The 20,480-nt window shown below is 34.4% G+C and overlaps 1 protein-coding gene across 2 annotated transcripts in view; it reads right to left on the bottom strand.

Moving 5' to 3' along the window:
* Window positions 1-1,236: 1,236 nt before the first annotated feature.
* The window catches only part of Eip63E (cyclin dependent kinase Eip63E), a 45,161-nt gene continuing 25,917 nt past the window's right edge, over window positions 1,237-20,480 (bottom strand). For both annotated transcript variants that reach the window (XM_074173546.1, XM_074173545.1), the window contains 6 exons: window positions 18,638-18,834; window positions 16,262-16,353; window positions 11,517-11,691; window positions 8,352-8,753; window positions 4,545-4,797; window positions 1,237-1,474 (listed from right to left, as the gene is read on the bottom strand). In XM_074173546.1, coding sequence (XP_074029647.1) covers window positions 1,410-1,474; window positions 4,545-4,797; window positions 8,352-8,753; window positions 11,517-11,691; window positions 16,262-16,353; window positions 18,638-18,834 — 1,184 coding nt within the window. In that variant the 3' untranslated portion in view covers window positions 1,237-1,409. The remainder of the gene's footprint in view (window positions 1,475-4,544; window positions 4,798-8,351; window positions 8,754-11,516; window positions 11,692-16,261; window positions 16,354-18,637; window positions 18,835-20,480) is intronic.

The following is a 20,480-nucleotide window of genomic DNA, read 5'->3' as shown; positions in this document are numbered from 1 at the left end:
TATTTTTGACAAGTTAGTGCCTACTATTATGGAGTTTTAGCTTAGTTCAAGTTTAAACAAATTCAAAACAGAAAAATTATTTTTTTTGAGCGGATATACCATTGGGAATTACTGCCAGGTATACTATAACAAGCCTTATCATGAAGATAAAAATTGATTGCTTCAGAATTGGTGAAAAAAAAATAAAAGTAAGGTAGTTGGGGGAGACACCTACCTGAGTAAATATGATTCTAAAACAATAGAATTATAATATCTAATTGTCAAATTCCTTTCCTGTGTAGTCAGGACTCTTCTTTTGGCAGTCCCAGTGAAGGATGTCGATTTTCATCTCGACCTTTGAGCATGAATACTGGGACTAATTACTGAACAAAAGCTTTTGATTACCCAGATTAGGAATCGTGTTAGGAATCACACGTTAAAAGGTAAGGCCTCGTTAGTCCTTAGCTCGCACAAGTTTCTCAACTCCTGAGCTGGAACTAGTGGAAGGTAGGAGGCACTATATCGTTTACTTGAACTATACTGTACTTTGATCTTCTGAAACTATCCACTAGAATTTTCGGAAGTTAGTAATTATGTTTGTAATTACATGTAACTATTCAACTTGGTTTTCAGATTGATTCGGCCGTTACTTGATGAAGATCCATAGTAATTTCATAAACTACACCTCACGATTTGATCTCCACAAACTTTAATTTCAATCATGAGTGCGTAATTCGCCAAGAAAAAGCTACTGTGTTCGCGATATTTTTTTTAAATAAAGTTTGTGGAGATATAAATCGTAAGGTGTGTTTATGAAATATTCAAGTTGGATTGCCTCTTCTGCTGATTATAATTTGATAGTGTTTCACCAAACACTGAACATTTTATTTCACAATATCCAAAAATAATTTTGGGGGACTCACTTCCGAAAACCCGTAAAATTCTTTGTGCCATCAATCTCCTGAAGGAAAGTTGAAAAATCGAGATGAAGCTCGAGAATATTCAGACAAGACCAGGGATCGGTGGGTTCATGAGTCTGACTTGCAAACATACTTGATTAGCGTCAGATTCGAAATTATTTTCTCATCTTCATCAATCATTATTAGTGATTGAAATATAAATTTACAATTGAACAGGAGTAGGATTTCTATTTTTTTTTTGTTAAATATTGTGATGGAGAGAATGTTTCTCAAAAAGAAATGAATTCATTAATATATCCAACAGCTCAAATCTCATATGGCAATCAAGTTTCAGAAAAATTCTAAAATGTATATTCAATAATAAATTCTTATTAAACTAAACAGTAAAACAGTAAAAAATATTGCAACAATAGTGCATAACGAGTTTTTCAATGTTTTAAGGAAAAACTAAGAGACTATGGACTATGGTCATTGTTTAAAGTTTTTTCCTGAGAGAGGTGGTCACCGGCTTCACTTTATTGACGAGTACTGTTCTGGATATAGCTGCACGCCTTCCACCGTGAATATGGAACAGTCTAAAAATAAATAAATACATTCAATTCATTCATAAAAATATCTACTAGCTATGAAATAAAATTTGATTTTGAGTCCCAGGATTTTCCGGTTCATGGAGGAATTACCTCTTTGACAAAAGAAAGTAATAACGCTTTTTCAGAAGCTCAACTAAACATACTAATAATGAGTCCATGGAGGCTCTAACACAAAAAAAATTACACTAATATGCAGAACAATGCGACCCAAGATCAAATAAAATGAATAAATTCAATGTTTATCCAGTGAAACTAAATATAAAAATTGCCTTTTTTTTTATTGAACGGTTTTAGGTATTTTTTTGTAATAGGTCAATAATATGTTTGGTAGAATAAGGTTAGGAGGATATATAGGTCACCAGCATTATGCACGGAAGGTAATAATCAAAAGTGGAAAGCCTCCATGTTGTCGGTTAAAGTATCAATTTGGAATGAACATTTTAGGATGCAAACTCCTTTGGATGTGAATTATTTTTCGGTAAAAATTGTTAAAAGTGTAATAATATAATTATTGAATCCAAATAGTATATTGTTATCAATGTCAAGTAAAAAATTAGATGAAATATAAAAACTTATAAACTGTCTTCATTGTTGAAACATACACTGTGTAAAAGCCAAATAGAATAAATTCATTATTTCGGTTACAGTACATATTTCAACAAAATCCCGAAACATTTCAAATTTAAACTATAATTTGACATATTTTTGGGAAAGAAAATTTTTGGCTTTCTACTACTCCATCTTGATACAAAAAAAAAAGATGAGGGAATCCTCCAAAGAAAGGAAGGAAGTGATCAATTTGAAAATAAGTAACTCTATATATGGATGAGTAGATCATGCAAAGAAGTAACTTTCAGACACAAACTGAAAGAAAGTCCTCCTGAAACAGCTACTTTCATATAAACATTGAATTACACGAAAGAAAAAAATTCTTTCGAAATAAATACTTCTATATGAATACTGAATTATACAGAATATACTTTTCTCTACTCAGTTTGTATTTCAAACATTCGTTGTAGAATAAAAATCAGATATCATTCACATGAGTTCTACTTTTAATGAATGGTAACAAATTAGACTTACAGTGTTCGAATTTTTTTTTGTATCAAGATGGAGTAGTAGAAAGCCAAAAACTTTTTTTTCCCAAAAATTAATCACTCCTAAAAATATAACCCCTTCAATTCAAATTTGACATAATTCATCGAAAAAATGCTACCACTACCTTCAACCCCCGTCGAATGACAGGTACAACCCCCAATTTTTTAAATGGGAAGTATAGACTTGTGATATATCGTTTGAAAGGTATCTTCATTCTCTATTCAAAAATGTTATCGCTTTCAAATTTATTGCAACAATTAAGCTAAATCATATAGTTATCGAAATTCGATAAAATACACTCAAAACTTATTTAATGTTGAGGTATTGATAATTAGAAAGTAAGCAAAAATCATAGCAATGTTCTTTTTAGATGAATCCTTTAAAAAACTGTGAATAATTTCATTGGCAACGTTACTTTAAAATGCCTTGTCAACGTGTTTTATATGTTACATTAGTTGTCAGTATTTTAATTTGAGTATAAAGTTCGTTAACTTCAAGTCTGACAAATGGTTGCATTAATGTAAATGCATAAAATAACAGTTTCACAAATGATTAGATACGGAGATAAAAACCGAACACAACAGAAAGTAGCTCGCCTATTTCATGAGGAATTTCCTAATTTTTCGCCCATATCTCAAGGAACAATAAGCACAGTAGAGAAGCAGTTTTGCGAGCTTGGCCATATGGGACAGATAAAAAAAGCAGCTGCCAATGCAATGAGTGATGAACTCAAGTTACATGTGATGCTTGACTTTGAGGAAAACCCACATACATCGAGTAGACAGGCATCCACTGCATACTTACATCGATAGTAAACATATTAAAAGAAAATAAAATGCATCCCTATAAAATGATACATACTCAGGAGCTCATAGAAGACGATTTTGACAGAAGAACTTATTTTTGTGAGCAAATTATGGACATGTTGGATAACAATATCACCCAATTAGAAGACGTTATGTTTTCTAGTGAGTAGTGTACTTTGTCTCTCAAGGGTCATGCTGATCGGCAAATTTGTCGCTACTGGTCAACGGAAAATCCTCACTGGATGAGAGAAAAACACATGCAATACCCTCAAAAGGTAAATGTTTGGGCAGTGATTGTAGAAAACCATATCATTGGTTCCTTTTTCATTGAGGGCAACTTGAATGGTGATAATTATTTGGCACTACTTCAAAATGTCACTCCAAGTTCAGTTAATTTATATCCTGGTCCAGGAAACCCTCAAGTTCCAGTGAATACGATATGGTTTCAGCAGGATGGAGCACCACTAAATTAAAAAGTTAATGTCCGGCAATACCTCGATACAACAATTCCCAATCGATGGATAGCGAGACGAGGATCAATTGAATGGCCAGCGCCATCACCTGATCTTTCATCATTAGATTTCTTTTCATGGGGATATGTAAAGAGAAATGTGTACAAAACTAAGCCTTCAGATTTGAATGAGTTAAAAGAACGAATAACGCTTGCAATTAGGTCGGTCACGCCTGATATGTTGAATAATGTTAGAAGACAGTTTTTTTTTGAGATTGTTCTTTTTCGTATTCTACATTTAATTACGTCTTACATTACATTTTAGTTTTTAAGTGTATTTTATCAAACTTTTGTAACCACATGATTTTAATTTATTTTATCATAATTGTTGCAATAAACTTGAAAGCGATAACATTTTTTAATAGAGAATGAAGATATATTTCAAACGATATATCACAAACCTATACTTCTCATTAAAAAAATTTGGGGTTGTACCTGTCATTCAAAGTGGGTTTTTTTTTTTTTTAATATGTACAGTAATTGAAATAATGAATTTTTACCATTTGACTTTTACACACTGTATAACAAAATATGTATCCAAATAAATATATAAAAATGAACCAAACTGTACTTGGAGTAGAGTGATAATGAAAAGCAAGCATACATAACGCATTGGAAATAATAAATTCTTTGAACTTACCGTCTGGCAGTTCTAGTAACTTTTTAGGTAACCCATCAAAATAGCGGTGTGACATTGCTTCAGCAGCGCCTAGCCTTTTCAAAGGATCCAACTGAAGAAGAGAACTAGCTATAGCTTCTCCATTGACAAGATCATGAAGCCTTGGCCAATACAAACCCAATCTTTTCGCCTTATACTGACCCATTCTGTGCAGCTTATATCCTGGCAGTTGCGTAACACCAGACCAATCTTCTTCTGTAGGCGTACCCAAAACCTAAAAATTATTTTAAATTCATACAATTTTTATCATTATCTGTAGTCACCTACGCAGATACGTGTCAGTTTTTCTTAGTTTTTTTTTATATACAATAATTTCATTCCATTCTCGCTTGAGGAAACTATTGTTAATGAAACACATGTCTAGGTTTTCGTAAAACCCTTATAGTGACAGTTTTACTATAAATCAGAGCTTCTCAAACTTATTTTGTCTACCGAGATTTGCTTAATTTCTAGCGCCCCCCAAATTTTTTTAATTTACTGCATCGTAAGAATCACAATCACAGTCATTATTTTAATAATTAAATTATGTGTGTCATGTCAAAAAAAGGCTTTCTGATGAGGTTAATGAAAAACACCATTTTGTAATATTAGGAAAACTTTTATTCATGTTAAAAAAAAACCAATTTGAATTTTAAAACTAATCTAATGTGAAGGATGAATTTGATGATTTTCAACAAGTTTGTTAATATCAGGCACGAATTTACTCAAAAACAGCCGTAAGTCACCGCGTTCGGTAATCTGCAACCGATTTCTTTTTAGTTAACAACGTTGCCGCAGCACCAAATCCACGTTCACACAAATACGATGATGGGAATGCTATCAAAAATCGTTGAACGATGGACCACAATCCAGGGTACAATTGCGGGATCGGCTTTTGTATCCAAAATTCTTGTAACCATTTTTGAATTTTATTTTTATTTCCTTGTTCGTTATCAGTTCTATGAGTTCTTCTCCCAGCTGGGGTGATCCTTCGCCCGTTCCTGGGCAGGAAAAAGGATACAACACCCAGTCCGGTATTTCCAATTTTAAAATGTCCTGGAATTTTTCTGCAAAATCACTGTGGAGGTTCTCCAAATGTAGGCAGTAAACAATTTGTCAAGTCGTCGTTGTTGAAGGATACTGCTGACAAATTAGGGAAATTGCAAAATTCACATCTGCCGATATTATTCTTGTATAAAAGCAATTTGGCTACAAAAGCAGCAATGACATTTCTTGTTTTAATCAAATTCAAGTCGTCACCTTGAACTTGGAGATTGACATCATTAAATAATCTATACATAGGTCTGTCAAGTACGCAATATCATTCTTTGAAGTGATGAGGTTGTCGTGCAATTCTTTGTCTTTGTTTTCCAAGAACTCTATTACAGGGTCAAATAGATTGTAAAATCGAGTCAGACAGTTACCTCTTGATAACCAACGAACTTCTGTGTGAAATAGCAATCGCTTGAAGTCTTCATCGTTAGTAACACACAGCTGATTAAATAATCTGTCATTTAAAGAGCTGTTTCGACTTTTATTGACTGCTTTGACGATATATTGCAGTGATTGAGAGAGGCTCTCATTCATATAACGCAATGTACAGCGAGCACATCTGGAATTATATTTTTTAAGTACGCTATAAAGCTTTTGTGAAGTCTTGTCATAGCCGGAGCGCCATTCGTAGCAGCTGATACAATATTCTTCAGTGGAATTTCTTTCTCGTCACAAAATTTTTTCAGTGTATTATATATGGTTTCTCCTTTTGTATCCGTCTCTAAATTTCTGGCAAATAGTAATTCTTGATATATTTTCTCATTTTTAATAAACCTCGCGTATGACAACAATGCTTCATTGGTTGGTAAAGTGGACTCATCTAACTGAATTGAAAATTAAGAAGTCTTCAGATGATTGCACAATGACTCTTCAATGTTTTCAGCCATCTCATTCAATTCGTCTTTGCACGGAACTATTGCTCAAAGGAATTTTTGGGATAATTTCTGCCGCTGGTTTATGGAGCACAGTAGTTATTACTTCTTTTATTGCCGGTAAAATTAAATCCTCTCCAATAGTGTGAGGTTTACTTGTTTGAGCAATTAGCAAGGAGATATTGTAGGAAGCTCGGAGTCCGTCGTCGTCTTGCTTAGAAGCTGCTGAAAAAAGTTTTGACACAGTTGGCTGAACTGAGTGTTTCTTTTTCAGTTCATTAAAATAAGTCACACTTTTGTCTTTTTTATCTGAATACATTTTATTCAAATGATCTTGTAGCCTTGAGAGTTTCATCGCTTCATTTGAAAATGTTTTTTGACATAGGGGAAGATGGATTTGTGGGATTTTCAATAAATCCATATTTTATGTATTCTGCGTTATACTGCCGTTTCTTCTTTTTTGCTTCCGACATAATTTTGTCTTCAAAAATGCCGAAGTAAAGAATGGAGCATTAAAAACTTGCTAATGACACCACTCACAGTATTCACCACCGCACGTACAGTATTTTACCTAGCTAGTCAGTCGGTAGCCAAGCGATTCGGCGTGGGTGCTTTGTTCACTCACTCGAATTGACTGCCGTGTTGGTCGGTAGTTCAAGCCCTAGTCTGAACTATCGATCTTCACTTGCTACCGTCCAACCCGTGTTAGGAATCACACGTTAAAAGATAAGACCTCGTTCATCCTTAGCTCGCACAAGTTTCGACTTCTGAGGGTTGTCGTTCGTAGGGGTGCGACAGCTGGTTAACGGAAAAACAGATTTTTAACAGATTTTTTTTAAACAGTCGCTAACTAAATTCACTTGTTTTCATAATATCGTCGAATGACATTACTGGCTGGATGGCGTGCGCGCTTTTATATGAGGCAGCGGGCGGGCCTAGTACTTTCGAGAATGGAGACTAGAAACTTCTCGCTTCGCATTGAAGATTACCGCCATCTATTGTTCAGTTTGACAACTATCGGACAGGAAATAGTTTCTGTCTAGTCCCCTAGATGGCGTTACGCGTAAAGGAGCGGTAAAGTTTGTGTTAAAAGCGAAAAAACATTTTTAAATTAGCCATCGCCCCCTAAACCGCTTCAACGCCCTCTGTGCCCTTTACTGCCCCCCTATGGGCCTCCAGTAGTCTTTCTCAAAGTAGGCGTTATCGCCCACTTTGAGAAAGACTACTGTATATCATAACAGTTTGTGTTAATATTGATTTTCATCAAGTATCGGCCAGTTAAATCCAATCATCATTTTTATGAATACATGTATAGTCAGCGGCTCTTAGGTGGAATTCTGGACCAAGGAAAGTTTTCATACTACTAATGAAGAGAAAAAACTCTAACCCGTTCACTAACGTTTGCGGTACAAAATATGGTGGATCCGGTAAAGTATTATAACTCTGTACCACTTAAGGCAAATCACAACAAAATCACAAAATTTTGTTTGAGTACTCTGTTAGAGTTTTACATTTATGGAGAGCATATTTTACTCTCCATTATTAGGAAAAATAGTATAACATATTTACCTCAGACAAGTTGAGATTCATGGAAATTAACATTTTTCATCAACAGAGTTGAATGGCTTGGTGAAAAAGCAGCTATCATATTTAGTTATACAAAATTTTTGTAGGAAAATATTTCTTGCTCTGAAAACTGAAAGATTTTTCTACATTCATAAATTCTGCGCAACAAGTTCCAATAAACAAAATAGAAAGGTTTTTTCGGCAATGACTCTAAATTTTTATGTGTGTGTACGCCACCTGTATCGATTGTGCTAGTAATTGAAAGACACGGTCAAAATTCATTTTTAGTAGTACTCACCTTGAATATTTTATCTAACTGATCATAAGTATCCCGAACACCAGGAAAAATTGCCATTCCTGTGATCATTTCCACGAATATGCATCCCACTCCCCACATGTCTAATGAAGTGGAATATTCTGTGCTTCCCAGCAATACGTCAGGTGGTCTGTACCACAAGGTTACTACTTCATGAGAGTAAGTATGACTAGGCACTGATTTGGCTCTGGCCAATCCGAAATCAGCCAGTTTCAATTCTCCAATTTCACTAATAAGAAGATTTTGAGGTTTAACATCTCGATGAAGTACTCTTCGCTTATGACAGTAAGCCAGACCACGAAGTAATTGGAAGAGAAATAGACGAACATTCCGGGGGTCGAGTCCACCGCTGTGACGTTCTAAATATTGGGATAAATCCGTGTGCTGAAAAAAATACAAATGAAAATTAATTTCATTAATAAATTGGATCTACGAATAAATGTAAACAAGAAATGTGATCTATCTATACTAATATAAATGTGAAAGTTTGTGAGGATGGATGTATGTTTGTGGCTCATTAACGCCTGAACAACTGAACAGATTTAGATGAAACTTCACATAAATTCAGCTTATACATCAGAATAACATAGGCTACAATTTACAAAGGTTTTGTGTAATTTTGGTTATAACGATAAATATTAGGTAAGTTGGAAAAATGCTTGCTTCTCAGAGCTATCTTCGCGTACGCTGCTTATACTGTTGGAGTTACATGTAGATAATATACCTAAGATTGTTTACCTTAAATAGTTCCAAATAAAAGTCCGCGATATGTGGTAGCCACTATATGCAAAATACTGAGCCATAAATACAATTAAATTGGATACCTACTTTTTTTACAATGCACATTTAAGAATATCTGCCAAATTCTTATAGAAAGTAGCCGAAGCTACTTAACATAGATTCTTGAAATATGCAGGTAGGTTCTTTGTATAGCGTAAATAAGCATCAAGAAAGTGAATCAGGAATTTCCACCACCAAGGGGAATAAATAGGGATTCAAAGATAGTATTAAATTTCGTCAGTTTTGAAGTTGGAAACCTGAAGTTTTGAGTTGATAAAAAAATAGTGTGACTATTTGTTTAAAATGGTCTATCACGAAACTTAATGTGACAAGCCAAATTCTACGCGCGTGAAGCCGTGAGCAACAACTGGTGTAATGTAAACAAGAAAGTTGCAACTACTACTATCTCACAATAATAAATAAAATGTATAGTACTGCAATAAAATAAAAATATCAAGTTTTCATTCAAAAATATGTCACACAATTGATTCCCCAAGTCTGTTTGGTATGAGCAGTTCACTTGGTTTTTGAAACAAAAATGTATACACTACAAAATTCTTACTCAAAGTTCAGTGAATTGTACGTCACATCAAAATGCTTTTTCATAGATTATTGACGTCACAAGTCGGCTGCGTCGTTTTTTGTCATAACTAGTCATCGTTCATTATCTGGTGTCTTTATGAAATCATGTTAACTCTGATATATTTTGATATTTCAAACGGAATATTCGAAACATTTTTCGTTGATTTTTTTCACAAAACCTACAAATAATTGTACATAGAGACAATTTCATTTCACCAATTGTCAGTCAAACTGTTTTGATTTGAATGTGGTATATTTTCACCACCAACACCATCCGGTGTTTTTCAGTTGATAGTTCCTTTACAACTGTTTCTGCTTAAAGGAGCGACGAAAACAGAATGCTTGAAATGTAGTTGAACTACACAACGTCACTGATAAGAAAGAACTGCCCTACCTAAATATAAGCAATCCACCTTTGAAACTTCTGACTAATACAGGATCCACAAAATCTTTTCTCAACCCTGAAATAGCTTTTAATTTCAAAAATATTTGCATAAAACACAAACCATTCGTAGCATTTTTGAATTATTCACAAGACCACTGTGCTGAAATTCCTAGTTTTTCTGAATTCAATAGTAGCTCCAATTTGAAATTTCATTTATTCAGATTTCAAAAAGTTTTTGATGGACTAATTGGTTTAGATAATTTAAAATTAATGGAAGCAAAATTAGATTTCAACTTGAATCTTATTTCTGCATTTGCAAAGCTACCCTTTTTAACCTTGAAACGAATAATAATCAGTTTTATTCTGCTCAACTCGAGCCTCATACAATTATACTCCTCATATTACCAGTAGCACACTGCAAAGGGACTATCATATTACCGCAACAAAAAATTCAAGAAGCAAAACTACAAGAAATACTAACAACGGCGTGTAATAATCTTGTTAAGCAGAACTTGACACAGATTTTGAACTAACGTTCACAATTCAAGTGAAACACCATATCAGGACAAGAGACGAAATTACTGTATTTACCAAATTATACTGTCAGATATTTATACAAGGCTAGCTACAGGGATTTATGCCGCCTATTATGTGTGAGGCAGTTTAGATTGGAAAGGACATATTTTTAGTATTCATTTTTTTGAATGAAAGGTTCTGGCTTCCTACTTTTTCATCTTATTACAAAAAGAATGGTAATTTTCCAAAGAAAAGACAATCAATTTTGAAAAATTAACTCTATAAAAAAAATGTGTGAATCATGGAAAGAAGTGACTTTCAGACACAAACTGGAAGAAAAAACCCTCTTGAAACAGCTACTTTCGTATAAACATTGAAAAACACAAAAGAAAAATACTTTTGAAACAAAGGATAATTTTTGAGTTTCAACTCGATATTCACTGGATTACACTTTCAGAAGCCTCTTTTATTCGAAGAAGTGTGTCCATGTAGAATTTCTACATTTTTTTTTTTCATCTCAGCTTACGGCATTCCTCAACAAGCCTTACCTAATTCTTAACCTCATTGGGTTTCAAAATTGAATCACTTGTGACTGACATATTAATATTTTCTCAGTTCCACTCACCATTTATTTAATTTGAACATTTTCGAATTAAGAGAGGAAAACCGTATATGTTGTAAAACAAAAATATTTTCCCTCCTCTCTACTTCTAATTCGAAAATTTATATTTCATACTTATATATTTTGTTTAATAGTAACTGATATATTTGTATAATATTTATGTATATTAGGATATCTATTTCAAATAAATCTATTTCTATTTTACGAAAAAAAGGTTTTATAACAACAAATTAAAACACGCAAAACAAATTAAAGTACTTACGACATATTCAAAGACAAAAGTAAGTGTCTCCCTGGTGTGTACAATGTCATGTAAGGTGACAATATTTGCATGTTTCAGTTCTTTCAACAAGGAAGCCTCACGAATTGCTGTGAACGGAGCACCTTCTTCTTCCTGCAGTCTAATCTCCTTCAATGCCACCACCTGGTTTTGTAAACTGAAAGATATTAAAACACAATCAATAAAATTATATTACCCTAATGACAAAAGATGTGAAGATAAGATTTGTAAAGAATTCATGACTTTCTTATATTCTACCCATAATGACTTTGTTGTTCTTGTCGCTCTTACAAAAATTCGTTAAGACATATTCTTTGATATCAAAGCAGTCATCAAGAGATAGAAAAAACATATATTACGTTAAGTTACAAATATTGGGAAAAATCTTGGGAAAAACTTTCAGCGCCACTCTTAAGGAGAAGTCAATTGAACTGTTTTTCTATAACTGTCATACTGAATCATTGTTCACAACATTGATATGACTTCTTGCGAGTGGTCATTCTAATGTGAGTGTGAATAGGTGTGAGCCACAATAAACCCTCGCGGGTTGCGGTGGAGAGTCGAATAGACCCACTTACTTATGTCATTTATTTATGTCTATGCTGTAGTCCCGTCCCTGTATGTTATTTACCTGCATTTACCATGCAGGAATGTTAGCTTTTAATAGTTTAAACAAAAATATTAAAGAATGTAGCACTCTTGCATTATTCAAAAGAAAGTTGAAGAGTCATCTATTGGGTGAATGAACTAGTCTTTATATAATATAAATTTTGACTGTATAAACTTTTTTTTTGTATTCTATATTTGTATTTTGTGATATTTTAAGTAGATGTTGTATATTTATTGTAGTACTCATACTTTGAAATTTTATTCCTGAGTTTAGTTGACTAACACATTGTGGTGTCGTATTTGAAACATACTAAATATCATAAAAATAAATGCATGAGGTCGTTTAATTTCGATTAAATTGGTACACTCGACCACCCTGTAGATTTCTATGGGTTGAACAAAGCCTGCAAAAACGGTGACGAATCTTTTATCAAGTTTTTTACAAACTGTAGGTTTTCGGCTAAAATGAATAATCTGAAAGTGTCGAGTTTGTACAGTTTGTGCTGTGAATAATCTGAAAGTGTCGAGTTTGTACATTCTATGCAGTTCTTGCTCAGCAATTAAACTGGAAATATTGTGCTTTAACATGGAACGCCATCACTTACCATTGGCTGAGATGAATAGAGCTGTAGGGCTTCTTCAAGGTGGCATGCGACAAAATGATGTAGCTCTTCGTTTGGGGGTCTCCCAAAGTGTTATCAGTCGATTGTGGCGGCGTTTCCGTGAAACTGGCAGTCCAGCCGAACAACATCCAGGGCGAGGACGCGCTACAACTGCAGTTCAAGACCGATTTTTGGTCTTAACCGCAAGAAGACAACCGACAATCACAGCACCTGAGTTGGTTAACGTGTTGCAGCAGAAGCACCAGGTGACCATTGGTCGTGATACTGTCAGAAATCGACTGCATGAAGCAGATCTCCACAACAGAAGGCCACTTAGATGTCCACCTTTGTCGAGAGGCAATCGCGGTAGAAGATTAGAGTGGTGTCTAGAACATCAAAACTGGGATGCAAATGATTGGGCTACAGTTTTGTTTACAGACGAATCCAGATTTGGATTTCATCCAGATTCTCGTCGAGTAAGACTGTGGAGACGACCTGGAAATAATGAACGTTTGAGACACGTCCAGGAAGTCCACACATACAGAGGTGGTACAGTAATGCTATGGGGCGGAATCATGATCGGCGGCAGAACCGATCTCGTTTTTCCAAATCGCTCCCTCACAGCTCGACAGTACCTCGACACCATTCTTCTACCTATCGTCCGTCCGTTTGCTGGTGCTGTTGGTGAAAACTTCCACCTAATGCACGGTAATGCTCGTCCACATGTCGCGCGTCTAGTGACTGACTGGCTCACCAACGAAGGAGTTGATGTATTGCCATGGCCAGCACAATCACCGGACCTGTGAATCCCATCGAGCATGTGTGGGACATGCTTCAACGATGAATTACTCCGCATATGGGGAACATTCACACAACGTTTCAATTGAGTGAGCTTTTAATCGCTGAATGGGCAAATGTACCTCAACAAGACATTGACAATCTCATTTTGTCGATGCACGATAGATGTAGGGCCGTAATAAACCAGCGTAGAGGCCATACTTTGTACTGATTCCAATTTTTTTTGTATTATGATTTTTTTTCGGGGTGCCAAAGAAGAGCCATATTTTTTTTTAGTTTTGCTTATATGCGCACTCAGTATTTTTGACCATTTAATAAATTTTGTTGTAAGTTACATTCGTTTAATAATCACCCGTCAATTTTTTTTCCCTAAAGCGATCTAAAAAAAAATATTGCCATTTTTAAAAATATCCCTAGACTTTTCCGCTGTGTGTATATATATATATATTTCGATTTATGTACTGATTCGGTAAAAAATTACTTTCCGTCGCCTGCTATTATAGTCCCCTGGCATTCGGTTCGAAAGATTTTCACTTGTGTTTTCCGAACTATTTACATAATCAACTGGTTTTGCTGTAATTTTTCGAAAATTTGTATGGTCGGTTTGATTCAAATAATTTGCCAAACAACTAGTTACCACCATTTCCTACGTTATTGAACAAATCAACTACTTCTAGAATAGAATTCAACATTGATTTGTCAAGGGAAAGAGAAATTGGAGTTCTATATTTAGCTGTATTTACAGTACGTGAGTTGATGATCTGTCGAATATTTCCATTTAAATATTAGTGGTACCTGTAATATAAACAACCAACATTTATATGACTACTTGCGAGTCGCCATATAAATGCGACTGTGAATAGGTGTGAGCCACAATGAACCCTTGCGGGTGGCGGTGGAGGGTCGAATAGACCCACTTACTTTTGACCCAACTAGCGAGACACCTCGGCTCTGCATGGGTGCAATGCTGATACTGAATATACATATAAACGTGTGTCATCGCTGCTAATCATAAAGTGCTATAGAGCAAAGCGCAGTCTTCAACACGCTATTTATAGGCACGCGCCGCCGCCGCCCCCCGGCCCCCGCAACCGCTATCTCCTTACATTTCAAATCTGTAGTATCATCGAAATTATTCATTTAAATCACATGCTGTAAAGATCCATACTGACCTATAATAAATGCACAGTGAAAACATACATACTGGATAACTCGTATTATACAATGGGCGAGTTCTTATTTTCGTAGTGAACTCCGTTTGCTCCTAATAGCATTTCAAAGTGCATGTATTGTTTGCCTTATTTATGTTCAAATTTCTTATTATTATTATTATAAGGTACTTAATTGGATAAGGATTTATGCTGTAATGATTAAAATTGCTTCGTATAAAAGTAAAAGATGAAAAATGGTTATTGTGGGTTATCCCTGAGAGATAGACATATATCATCGGAACTTTTTTGTAGACCTTTTCAAGGTGTACAATACTGTAGTACATTTTTTGATTTATCTCGTAGAGTAAAAAAATGTGTTTATTAACGACAGACATCATATTAGAAACTTCCAAAATTATCAGTGTTTCTCTACTATATTATGCATGTTGTATTCATATAAACCTTCCTCTTCAATCACTCTATCTATTTAAAAAAAAAACGCGTAATTTTAAAGATCTAAGCATACATAGGGGCAGACAGCGGGAAGCGACTTTGTTTCATACTATGTAGTGATTACGATATTTCTGGGCAAATTTAGTAATTTGCCGCTCACAATTGATTTATTTAAAAAGTTTTTGTTTTGATTTCAGGGGAGTTAAAAGTTAGATCTCATAAATGTTGATATTTTATTAAAATCTCTCAGTTCACCTGTGTGGATGTTAATTTTCATTTCCAGCGACTTTTATCAGTCCGTGAGGATGCTGAGCTTTCTTCTGTGGATGCTTTCAACTGTCCTATGTCCTGTCTTCCTGTGCTTCTATATGGTCATATTTATTATTTTATATGTGTATATGTATATCTTTGTATAAGCAAATATAAATTTCAAATTTGATTTTAATTTTATTTTATTTTTATTCATGAGTGACGAACTATGTAAAGTGTGTTTATTTTTTTCTTTGTTTTATTTAATTAAACATTGACCTACCATATATACGCTATGTATCACGAACGGTGAATAAATATTATCATTATTATTATTAAAATCGTCGGACTATTCACCTGTCCTATGTTGTAATCATACTTGTCGTCAGGGAACGATTATACTTGTCTTACTTATATTGTCCTTTATGAGCCATTTTACTTGCCCTATGTGGGTGATTACACTTATCTTTTATGGGTCATTACACTGGTCTTATATCCTTCATGGACCATCAAATTTAATTCATCCAAGCACCTGTCTTATGTGGACAACTGGAACTTTATGAGCCACTGTATTTATTCTGTGTGGGCATCTGTTTTGTATTGGTAATTTTACCTTTCTTTAAGAAACATTACAACATGACTTTTCGATCATGAATGCAAGCAGTTCTTCACTGTCTGATTAAATAGACCCAAAATATTGATTCCTACACTATAACCAAATTTTCTAGATATAATCAAGATTCATTTCATATCCAAGTAGGAAATTTCAAGATATATAATCTGTCATACTAAAGGAAATGATTGTTTCAACTGCGACAATTAAATAATAACAGAATATAGATGAGTACCAAGAAAATATACTCACTTGCTAAATCCTTTATACACGGTTGCATATGAACCTTCACCTAATTGTTCTAGTTTTATATAAGCATCCGACTTGCCAAATGGTGAATCACCCTGGAATAAAAATGTTCCATATAAATAAATACACCAATAACTGTTTCAAGTGTGGAACTTCATTTGGTAACTGAAGCACATACTGAAAACAATAACTTTTATAGTTCTATGGTCCCAGATAATGAAGTTGCTAATTTTGAAAACAAAATTTTCTGAGAGTAAAGGTGTTATTGTATTTGACACACAGAAAGTGATGTTAGACCAAGATAAAGCTGAAAGCTTTAATAATTTTTTATTGAACGTATCCTTGATATTAAAGCAACAATTCCGGCTTCTGTACAATGATCATGTGAAAACTTGATGTGATTGGATGCAATTTGTCCGATTTCAAACGTTTGTCACTGAAAGAATTGGAGTCAATTATTTCATGTTTGGATAACAAGTGTAACTCTAATATAATGAATAACAAGGTTCTCAAGAGTATCTTCTCGGTACTAGATCACGTATTTCTTGATTTTGTCAATACTTCTTTGATAAATGGGCACTTTCCAGATCAACTCAAAATTAGTACAGTTGTTCCTGTGCCTAAAGTTTACAACGCAAATGAAGCCTTTAACTTTCGTCCCATAAACACTCTGCCTCCTTTGGAAAAAGTATTAGAGTTAGCTGCTTATAACCAAATATGCACATATATCGAAGACAACAACCTTTTGATGGGGTATCAATCAGGTTTTAGATCGCAACACTCATGTGACACTATTCTTCAGCTGCTCATAGCTGAAGCTGCTCATATAGGCAGCTTCAGCTATTTACTTCCAGATTCCTTTGTCCAAGAATTTTCCTTGTTTTTGACTCATATCAAATACACTCACCTAATTATCTTCTATATATCGTAGTATAACCAATACTTCTAAAGCATTATTTGTTGACTTCTGACATCATCAAAATGTTATTCCGACCTTTGCTGCCATACGCCATACGTCAACGGAAAACCCCTTCCTTCAACCCCCGTCGAATGACGGGTACAACCCCCAATTTTTTAAATGGGAAGTATAAACGCTTGAAAGGTCTTTTCATTCTCAATTCAAAAATGTTATTTTATTGCAACAATTAAGATAAAATAAATTAAAATCATGTGGTTACTGACATTCGATAAAATACACTCAACTTGAAGTCTTAAAGACTTCAAATCTGAAGGTTTAGTTTTGTATACATTGCTCTTTACATATCCCCATAAAAAGAAATCTAATGATCCAGTAGCGTCAATTTTGCCAATTAGCATGGCTGTTAAGAGACAAAGTACAGTCATCAGAAAACATAACGTCTTCTAATTGGATGATATTGTTATCCAACATGTCCATCATAGGTTCTTTTATCAAAATCGTCTTCCATGAGCTCCTGAGTAGGTTTCATTTTATAGAGATGCATTTTATTTTCTTTTAATATGTTTACTATCGATGTATGGCTAACATTGAACGTAGTGGATGCCTATCTACTCAATGTATATGGGTTTTCCTCAAACTCAAGCATCACATCTAATTTGAGTTCATCACTTGTTGCATTGACAGCTGCTTTTTTTATCTGCCCCACATGACCAAACTCGCGAAACTGCTTCTCTATTTTGCTTATTGTTCCTTGAGATATGGGCGGTAAATTAGGAAATTTCTCATGAAATAGGCGAGCTACTTCCTGTTGTGTTCGGGTTTTATCTCTGTAATCAATCATTTGTAAAACTATTATTTTATGACTTTCCGTTAATCTAACCATTTGTCAGACTTGAAGTTAACGAACTTTAAACTTAAATTAAAATACTGATAACTAATGTTGTAACATACAAAACAAATTAACAAGGCGTTTTAAACTAACGTTGCCATGGAAATTATTAACAGTTTTTTAAAGGATACCATCTAAAAACATCATGATTTTAATTTATTTTATCTTGATTGTTGCAATAAAGTTGAAAGCGATAACATTTTTGAATAGAGAATGAAGAGACCTTTCAAACGATATATCACAAGCTTATACTTCCCATTTAAAAAATTGGGGGTTGTACCTGTCATTCGACGGGGGTTGAAGGAAGGGGTAGCATTTTACCGTTGAAGGATGTCAAATTATAATTTAAATTTGTCGTGTTTCGGGATTTTGTTAAGATATGTATCGTAACTGAAATAATGAATTTATTCCATTTGGCTTTTACACACTGTATAAACACTATATCATATCTCAACTGAATTTATGCTTTTTTAAAAATAAATTACTACATTCTTTTCAAAATAGAATATGATTTTCTGCCATTAAATATTAAAAAACAAAATGCATTGAATATCGTGAACTATGAACTCACCCCAAAGGCTGAATACCTCTTAGTCCGTCGGTGATCACTTCCTTGATTGAGCAAAACTTCGGATTTGGGCCTGGGAGGTTTCCTTGGCCTCAGTATTACTTTGGTTTCTTCTCGAATGTCTTCATCTAAAAGTTTGCTATCACTAGAAACAGATAGTTGCCTTTTTACCCTGTCGTGACCAGGAACGCTGTTCCACTCTGTAATAAAAACATAAAAGAGTCTTAAGCAAATTTTTCAAGACCATTGCCATTATTTTACAAATGTATCAAGGTAATTCAGGAACAACTTAGTGAAAAGGTGGAAAAACGAGGTTTGGAATTATTTTTTCCTTCAACCAGTTGTTCTCTAACGAACGATAATTTCAAAAATTGAAACTTGTGCGGTTAATACATTGCTTATGAAACGGTTACCCATCAAATTGATTTTGAAATAAACTGTAGATCATGTACAGAAGTTACTTTCAGATACAAACTGGAAGGAAACTCGGAGAATTTATAGATAGAATGGGAAACCCCGGCGAAAAATGAATATTCAAAATGTGTTTTTCCGTTAACCAGCCGTTAAAACTCATGCGAGCTAAGAATTAACGAGGTATTATCTTTCAAAGTGCGATTCTTAGGATAGAATGAATTAAATGAATACAATGAATACATACATTACCAAACCTAAAGCACTTTTTCTAAATACATGTTTGATTAACGTTATCAGATAACTAAGTCTAAGGTTAGAATGGCTGAAAAATTTCATTATAACTTTCATATTTACTAATCGGATCAAGATGAAAATTTGCAAGAAACAGCAAGAAAGTCATTTTCTACTGAAAGCTTCGGAGTAGTGCTCACGCCAAACAGACTGAGTCGAGAAAATGTAAGAGCACTTAAGATCATGCAGCAAACCATCAAACGATGTGGAGATGGGTACAAAATTGGTCTGTTGTGGCGAACTGACAATGTCGTTATACCTGAAACTAACATGTTATATTCCACATTTCGCTGTTGAGAACACTAATGAGAACAAAATACCTCTTGTATTTGATGCAGCCTCAAAGTTACATGGCTTAAGCTTGAATGACCATCTTCTCGCCGGTCCCGATTTGCTGCAGTATTTAATAGCAATACTTTTTAAGTTCAGACAACGACGTTTCGGATTTTGTGGAGACATATAGGAGATGTTTCATCCAATAAGAGTACGTGAAGAAGACAGAAATTCACAAAGATGTTTGTATAGAGATTTGAAATATATTAGGAAACCTGACACCTATGAAATGATGGTTATGATCTTTAGAGCCACCTGTTGTCTAGTATGTGCCCAAGTTGTTAAGAATAACCACGCTGAGAACTTTTCGACAGATCCACGTATAAGAGAAGCTATAACGAAGAAGTTCTATGTGGATGATCACTTGGATTCTACGAATTCTGAAGAAGAAGCTGTCCAAGTTGTCCAAGCCATTTGTAAGGGGATGAAATCTGGAGGATTCGATGTGGTAAACTGGATGACTAACTCGAGAGCTCTGAAAGAATTTACATTAGAGTAAGTCATTGCTAAGTTGGGATTTAGGGATTCCTATAGGGGAGCATTTCAGAAGTTAAAAATATTGACAGTTGCAGTAATATTCATACTTGAGGCATGCATGTATGTATACCACAATAAAAACAAATTGGCTGCCAATAGACCATCACATACCCATTTGACACAAATTGGCCACTTACTTCTACCCAGTCAATATCGAACTGCTCTCTACCAAAAAAGTTTTGAATATCAGGGATGCAAACTGTATAACAAACTTCCCGACGATATAAGTTTCAGGAAATGTACATATTTTCAAGAGAAAAGTTAAGCAACT

The sequence above is a fragment of the Leptinotarsa decemlineata genome, unplaced genomic scaffold (genome assembly GCF_025532065.1).
Source record: "Leptinotarsa decemlineata unplaced genomic scaffold, Ldec_3_MD MMD2_tig00000251_RagTag_RagTag, whole genome shotgun sequence".
NCBI lineage: Eukaryota > Metazoa > Arthropoda > Insecta > Coleoptera > Chrysomelidae > Leptinotarsa > Leptinotarsa decemlineata.
The sequence above is the reverse complement of the archived record's forward strand: the minus strand, read 5'-3'. Positions and strand labels throughout refer to the sequence as shown.